Source organism: Trachymyrmex cornetzi, unplaced genomic scaffold (genome assembly GCF_001594075.2).
Source record: "Trachymyrmex cornetzi isolate Tcor2-1 unplaced genomic scaffold, Tcor1.1 scaffold16, whole genome shotgun sequence".
In the NCBI taxonomy this organism is placed as follows: domain Eukaryota; kingdom Metazoa; phylum Arthropoda; class Insecta; order Hymenoptera; family Formicidae; genus Trachymyrmex; species Trachymyrmex cornetzi.
The window spans coordinates 2,708,553-2,716,323 of NW_017296201.1; the positions used below are offsets into that span (position 1 = coordinate 2,708,553).

At 30.3% G+C, this 7,771-nt stretch overlaps 1 protein-coding gene across 3 annotated transcripts in view; it reads right to left on the reverse strand.

Moving 5' to 3' along the window:
• The window catches only part of LOC108758903 (serine protease Hayan), an 8,060-nt gene extending 2,684 nt beyond the window's left edge, over window positions 1–5,376 (reverse strand). Inside the window, exons 1-4 of one of the 3 annotated variants that reach the window (XM_018504120.1) lie at window positions 5,063–5,376; window positions 2,240–2,471; window positions 1,784–1,949; window positions 840–1,568 (exon numbers count right to left, since the gene is read on the reverse strand). In XM_018504120.1, coding sequence (XP_018359622.1) covers window positions 840–1,568; window positions 1,784–1,949; window positions 2,240–2,449 — 1,105 coding nt within the window. In that variant the 5' untranslated portion in view covers window positions 2,450–2,471; window positions 5,063–5,376. Of the gene's footprint in view, window positions 1–839; window positions 1,569–1,783; window positions 1,950–2,239; window positions 2,472–4,527; window positions 4,829–5,062 lie in introns of those variants that run through there. The other 2 variants (XM_018504119.1, XM_018504121.1) reach the window with 2 other exon arrangements.
• Window positions 5,377–7,771: the final 2,395 nt, after the last annotated feature.

A 7,771-nucleotide genomic window follows, 5' to 3' on the forward strand; every position in this document is an offset into this window, starting at 1 on the left:
CTCTCTCTCTCTCTCTCGCGCGTGCGCGCGCGCGCGCACTTATAAGGTATTCGATAAAGATCGTAACAATACGTAAGGATAAATTCCCAAGATCATTCTGAGACGAAAATACTAATACTAAAATGTCGAGACTATAATTATTTTTTAATTATAAGCATTTAAAGTTAGCGAATCATATCGCCTAAAGTTGGCACGTTTAGATGTGGTTGACATTTTGTATCGACACTTATCTACCGTATGTTCGTGTGAATTTTAGATGATATAATTCGCAAACTTCAAATGCTTATAATTCAAAGACTTTTATAGCCTCGATTTCTGATACTAAGCATTTTCGTTTCAAAATAATCTAATTTACTTTTCGGAAATCTATCCTTAAATATGTAAATACTGTACGGTCTTTATCCTGTGTATGTACACACACATACATATATGCAGAGAAATTCTCCAGGCATTTGCTTCCACTTCTTATTAATAATATAAAATGCAAAAATAATAGGGAATTTTTGCAATATCATGTGTCCATACGATGAACAAAGTTACATTATTTCGTGGAAAATCAAAATACACGGTACTGCAAAAACTCTCTACAACATCAAAATATCTGATGAACAATTAAGCATTTTAAATATTTTTATGTGTTTTTTTTCTCGGTTGTATTTGGATTAACTGTGAATATCTGTGAAAATTTATAAAATTAAATTTTACTATAGAGAATATGAATAAGTACAAATAAATATTTTACGATCCAAGAAAGACAGCAAAGATAATATAAAAAATTTACGTTATTGAACATATGAAAAGTCTTAGTAATACAAATCTTTTTTCTTTTATTAACTTACCTGTTAGGACATGTTTATTTGTCAGAATGGTTCCAGCGCATTGAAACTCATATTGATTTGTAACGACGAAAAGTGCCACTAACCACGGCCATTCGCCAGGCAATGTTTCCTGTCCATTAGAGATCAAAAGATTTGCATTTCCAGAGCGGCTGCTGATGCCACATTCATTATTATTGTTGATATTATTATTATTATTGTTGATATTATTATTGTTGTTGTTGTTGTTGTTGTTGTTGTTGTTGTTGTTATTATTGTTGTTGTTGTTGTGTTGCGGGACTGGTTTGGCTGGAGACTGGTTTGATTTAGGTGACTGGTTTGGCTGAGGTCTAGAGGACTGATTTGGCCGCAGGAATATATTATTATTGTTGTCATTATTATTACTGTGTTGTGGAATTCTAAAAGACGGCCTTAGAAATACATTATTATTATTATTGAAATCATATTGTGAGGCTGCTTGAGCTGAGGTCGGTTTCCTCAGGAATACGTTGTTATTATTATATTGTGAAACTTGTTCGGATTGGTTTGGGAGTATATTTAGCAATATGTTGCTATTATCTTGAGAGAAAGCGACGGTGGCTCTCCTCGGAATACTCTGTTGACGTTCCGATTTTGGTGTCGAGTTCTGATGCGATTCATTCGGTTGTGAATTTGGCGAAGGCATATTTGGAATATACAGAGTATGTTCCAATGTGATAGTAGTAATAGTAGTAGTTACAACATCTCCTGTTGCTGAAACAAAATATGATATTCAAACCTCGCGTCTTTTTAGAGTGAGATCTTTGAATTCAGGTCTAGAGGACTCTCTTTGCCGCCTTAATAAATATAAGATAAAATGAACATTAATTTGTGACTCGAAAAAATGGTTATCTATGAAGTCTACTCCTATTTTCTCGAACATACATGGTATTTACATATATTGTATTTCAAGTAAATACGGTACTCACCATCGGGACTCGTACAATATTTTTTACCATTGAACCATATCGCGGTCAATGTTGGAAGTGGTTGGCGTAAAGGGAAATAAATATGATATAATAAACTCCTGCCCTGTAAAACAGCTTGAGCAGAGTCTTCGGTCGATTGTGCTAATTTTAGTCGACCATAATTTTTCTAAAACACATTGATGATTAATTTATTTTCTAGAAATGAACTTTTTATAAACTTTTTTCATATAATTATATTTTGGTCATTTTTAAATGTATTTTCATTCTTAAATCAAACAAAACTTGTATTTTTAAGACACTACTTGCAGAAACGTTACGACTTTAAGCTAAATTTTGTTTCAGAAATACTTTAGAGAAATCATTGTTAACCATTGTTGAACCACAACTTGCATGATATTATTAGAAATTGTCTGCATTAACAGTCGTAAATTAGATGTAAGAAAAAAGGATACATACCGTAGGTAACTCAGCAGTGAGTTTTAAACCCACTTTCAAATGAAGTTCGCTAACTTTTGGCGGAGACTGGATTTCAATCTGTCCTATCGTTTCGTCTGTTCCCGGTTTGATTATATATCTGAAATATTGAGGACATGGAGATTGCTGTCCTTGTACTAGCGTAAAAAGCAGCTGCGGCAATAATGCGATCAAGATATACAGCTTAGCCATCTTGTGAGGATCTGTTAACAAACTTAATAAAATACATAGTTTATAAATATAATTCACTTTTAATATTCTTTAATATTTTATTTAATGATTTAGTGATTTTCAAACAACTGTTATCATTAGCTATGTGCATTCTTTCTATAAAAAAAATTTTTTAACATCTCAAAGATATTTAAATCAGTAATTTTATTTAAAGAAAATTTAGAAATACGAAAAGTTCATCACGCAAATGCAATTATATTTACATAATTAATATGCATACATCTATTCGTTATATATCAAGTTTTAATATATCGATAAGATTAAAGAATAGGATTTCAATCGTATAGTATAATGTGAAATGATTTATTACTATTTATCATAAGCGAACCAGGAAAGTTGATAGAATAAGCAGATAAATGTGAATACGTTTTAAGCAGAATGTCATGAATACGATAAACTCAGCATCCAAACATAACGTAATACTATGTGTCCATTAACCTGAGAATCTGGTTTTTACACACTAGCAGAAAGAAAATAAAGCTAATCATAGTTTTCTTTACTGAGCGCATTTCCACTTATTTTACATTTTCTTATTTTTTTAGAAAATATTAAATAAATCTATATAATGATCTTATATTTTAATAAATTGTAGAACAATTAATAATGTAAATACAAGCTATAATTATATAATAAGAATAATTTTTAATTAAGGTGTGAAAAACACCCCATATGATAATTTACGTAAAAAAATTAAGTGACTGTTTCCAGATTAGGTATTTAAACAAGACATTTCAGTCATATATAGTTTCTTAATTTTTACTTAAAACTAAAAATTTTCTTTTATTCAAAATTTACGAATATTTTTTACGTTATATTTTTTCATAATTTTTTAAGTGCTATAATATTAAGTAATTAATTAAATAATTTAATTTGGAACGCTGTTGATTATAATCTAATTTTTAATTGATTATGTTCTAGTTTTTTCGAATCTATTTAAAGTATTATATATCTTTAATCGTGCGATTTTGAAATTCTTTAATGCCAACATTATTTTGCTTTATACTACAATAATTTCATTAACGCAAAATTATGTTCTTAATAATACAGATTAAATTGGATTAAAGAATTGATATGTGCACTAAACGTATCTATTACTGAACACTGTATTTATTCTCTGCTTGATAACCCTTGAAAGATCAAACATTTCACATATGTCAATACGTCATAAGATCAGCAAAACACAATTTTGCTTTTTTTATAACTTTACTTGCCTTTCGATTGGTATATTTCTATTTAACAATGATTGTGGTATTTCAGATCAATCTACATTTATAAGAACGATTATAGTCTAAATATTAATTTTTTACAAGAATTGAACAATTAAAGTTCAATAATCTTGTTAAACAATCAGCTTCAAACAAAAAGAAGTCTTAACAATAAACAAGAATACCAAAGAAAGAAAGAATAGAAAGATTCCAAGAATAAATCGAAATAAAATGAAGGAAAAATAAGCCAACGTAGATATGCAGTAATAACAATTAATATATAGTTATCTACTACATTATTACTACTCGTAGTAAATTAACATAAAACGCATAGGTTTCAACCGCAATTTTAGATCCTCTTCAATGCATATTACACATAAATCATATTTGAACAGTAGCAATCTTATATTAAGTTAAATAAAACTACAATAACAGTGTTATATTAAAATATTGAAATATAAAACAATAGTAACAAAATAAATAAAGCCGGAATTACATGCCTATGTCAAATGAGTAATAGCTTAAGTATATGAGTAATGGATTAATATTGTTATTACTGTGCATCGACATCCGTGTTGGCTCTTATTAGCTTCTTTCCTTCATTTATATTTAAAAAAACATTTTTAACACAAAACTATTCAAGAAAGCAAATTTATTATGCAAATTATATTGAGATATGAAATAATGAATACTTAAATTTCATATTATAGTAAACAAAAAGTTTGAAATATTAATGATGAAGATATGGCATATAGATTCGATAGCAGATATATTATGCGATATATATGTCCAATCAAAGAGATAATAAAAGTAATAATTTTAAACGCAACTCACTTTTTTAATAATTTGGCAACGTTTCTGGACAACACTCTTGACTTCGTTGAAAAGATACAGAAACGTATCTCTGGATAATAAACAGATAATTTAATTACGTTTAAAAGATTGTTTTCGTTAAATATGCTTAATTTACATTTTATAGTTACGTTTCTAAGCAATTACACTTATAAGGAAAACGATTCCAGAAGGCAAGTAAACATCTAAGCGAATCAAAGTATCTTAAGTATTCTATGAGCACATATTTAGCTTGCACTTTGAACAGTCGACAAACCGACAGTATCGGATCACGTATAATCACTTCATTAAACGGATTTCAAATTCTGACGGAGAATAAACGTGACTCACGTGTACAATTGGATGTCCACCTTTACTTTACTCTAATTTGTTATATTTCTTTAATATCAATATCAATTATTTTTTGTGTTTTTATTAAATCACTATACTGCATTTTTTCTATTGACTTCTAGAATATGTTTTAAGCGTGTTGAGTTATACTTTTTTAGTATCTTCTAGTTCACATATTCTTATTTACTTATTTATTATTCAATATTTTTTTCCGAGGCACTCTTTCAAGGCGAACTACTAGCGAACTACTCCGAAGCACTTCTCAATGGTTCAAAATCCTTAGCAGAATCCAACACACTGCGATGACCGGATGTTCAGCGTGCTAATCCTTGGAGCTACGCTCTCACGGCCTCGTTGAACCTTCGCGAGACTGACCAGTTCTTTACCGAAACACACACGTTTACAGTTTTTCTCGCCGCAGAAGCGTTCTGATCGCGCAGTAGTGGGGCACCGCAAGTCGAAGTGACCATGAGTCAGGTCGTATCATTCACTTATCTGAGGCAGAACTTGTCTTAGACTGACGAACGAGGAAAATAGGAGATAAGTGTAGCGTGCCTGGAGCACCCTCTCTTCCTGGACGATATCGCGCAAGAAGGAAGACTGGGGAATCCTCGTACGCACGTCCGATGAGTCACAGCTCGTCGTGTTGCCTCGCCGTCAGCGTAACTCAAAGCGAATCCGATGACCTATTGGTGTATTTTTTCAATGACGCGAGTATCCTTCCAATTATGCAAGCGCGTGTTCGAAAAATCATGCAATAATTCTTCTTTATTTTTCTTCATTTTCTCCTATTTCTTCTTATTTTTATTTTGCTCTTCTCTTATACTTGCATCCACAATGTAGTTTCATCATCTGTGATCAATCAAACGATTAAAGTTTTCATATTCCTTTCAAATTAGGTGTGTCAGAGACGTCAGACAAAGTAAACGTCAACAAAGTAAGGTTTTATTCAGTATTTCCTTTAAAGATTCCACTACATTCTCGATTTTTTATTTGTACGCGTTTATTGCCTTTGAAAAAATTAAGAAAGAATTAGCAAAAAAAGAGGTGTAGTCATCATTACAGAAATATCTTTTATTATGCGATAAAGATAGGAAAGAGTAAATTATCAAAATTCAATTCATCATGTATACGTTCATTTAGGATATACAATATGCAGAATACTTTATTCATACTGGATCAACTTTTAATAGAAGACTTTTAATAAATTTGAAATTGATTCTTGTTTAACGAATTTGTTAAAAATAAATTACTATTTTTTTACTTTTCCCAGAAAATTTCTATTTAATATTTTAATTATTAGAGAGGTAAAATTTAATATTTTAATTATTAGAGAGGTATCAATTTCAAAACATAATTAGCTCTATTTTAAATATAATATCAAAAAAATAAAACAAGAATAAATTGTTAATCCTTTAAATTCTTCGCTATTTCCGGTTGCAAAAGTAGAAATAGATAAGCTCGTGATTATACTTCCGGCATGGACGGAAAAGAAGGCAATGCAAGTTGGACTATGAAGGAAAAAAATGTATATCTTGCAATTAAATTATTTTTCGTTACGTTTCGACAAAAATATATATATACATGTACTTAATGTTTGAGGAAACTCTATAATGCAAAAATGTAAATTATAATAATGTTATTAATTAACGTTATTAATATTATATATTAATTGTACACGACATTTTAAATAACATTTTTAACAATTTTAAAGCACGCTAGTTTATTTCTTCTAATAATGAACAATTTTTATTTTTTAAATGTTACTCAATATTTTTTTAAATGGTTCCATAAACATATAAAAGAATTGATCGGAAAGATCTTTATTTTCGTTTCCTTGAAAGGAAATTACATAAAGTATGATTTATATTAAATAGGTTATATAATAATAATACATCTGCAACTTGCTCATCAGGTTATTTATATACGTCATGTTGATTTAGCTCCAAATTACGTCTGTTTACTTGTTTAAATATAAAAATACAATGTGAGATAGAGATAAGATATAAGATATTTCGAATAGCCTAATAATAAATGTACAACAGAAATTGTATAGTAAGTTCATCCATTTGCATAAACTATATCAAATTTTTAATTAAAAAAGTGTTTGAAAAAGTATTGAATTTGCATTCTTGCAAGAGAAAAATTAATATGAGAAATATTAATCAATAATGTTTAATTATTACATTGACCTTGATGTTAAAACAAAATATTTTTTTTCATACAAATGTCTAGACAAAACACTTTGTTTATTTAAATTTCGAACACACAAAGAGATAGAAATTTAAAAGAATCAATTTATTATATTTTTTTTCTCATAACTTATATTATACGTTGTATATTTTTTAAAATACAGACTATTTAATTCATTAATCTGTTTTATTTGAACTTTAATATTTTAATATTTAATCTTTCAATTTAGCGTTATGAGATGACAATGATATTGTTACGTCCAAGCTCCGCACGCATGGAGCTGGGAAAATAAACGCAACAGAAACCTAATAAATCTACCATTTTCTTCGCGTTCAAGCTTCGGACCGCAGGGGAGCTAGGGGAAGGACCGATTTAAACGAGAGGCACTTTGCTTCGTCCTGAAGCTCTCGGGGAGCCGAGGGTCTAAAGAGGGATGAAGTGAAAGCCTCCTCGAAGTCAACGCCCCTTTCAACGCTGAGCGGGGTCACAAAGCGAACGCACACACTAAAGGCTCAAATTGAATCAGTGTGTCGTAAGGGCACACTTTTACGCCAGATGTGTCAGTAGTGACGCATATTTGGCCTGCGGAACCACAGAAAACCCGCCCCACCATTTCTATCCCCACCAAGCAGACACCTACTGGCATCAAGTTGGCCGACTTTGCTGTTGCGCGAGAGCGAGCGAGACAGCGAGAGAGAGAGAG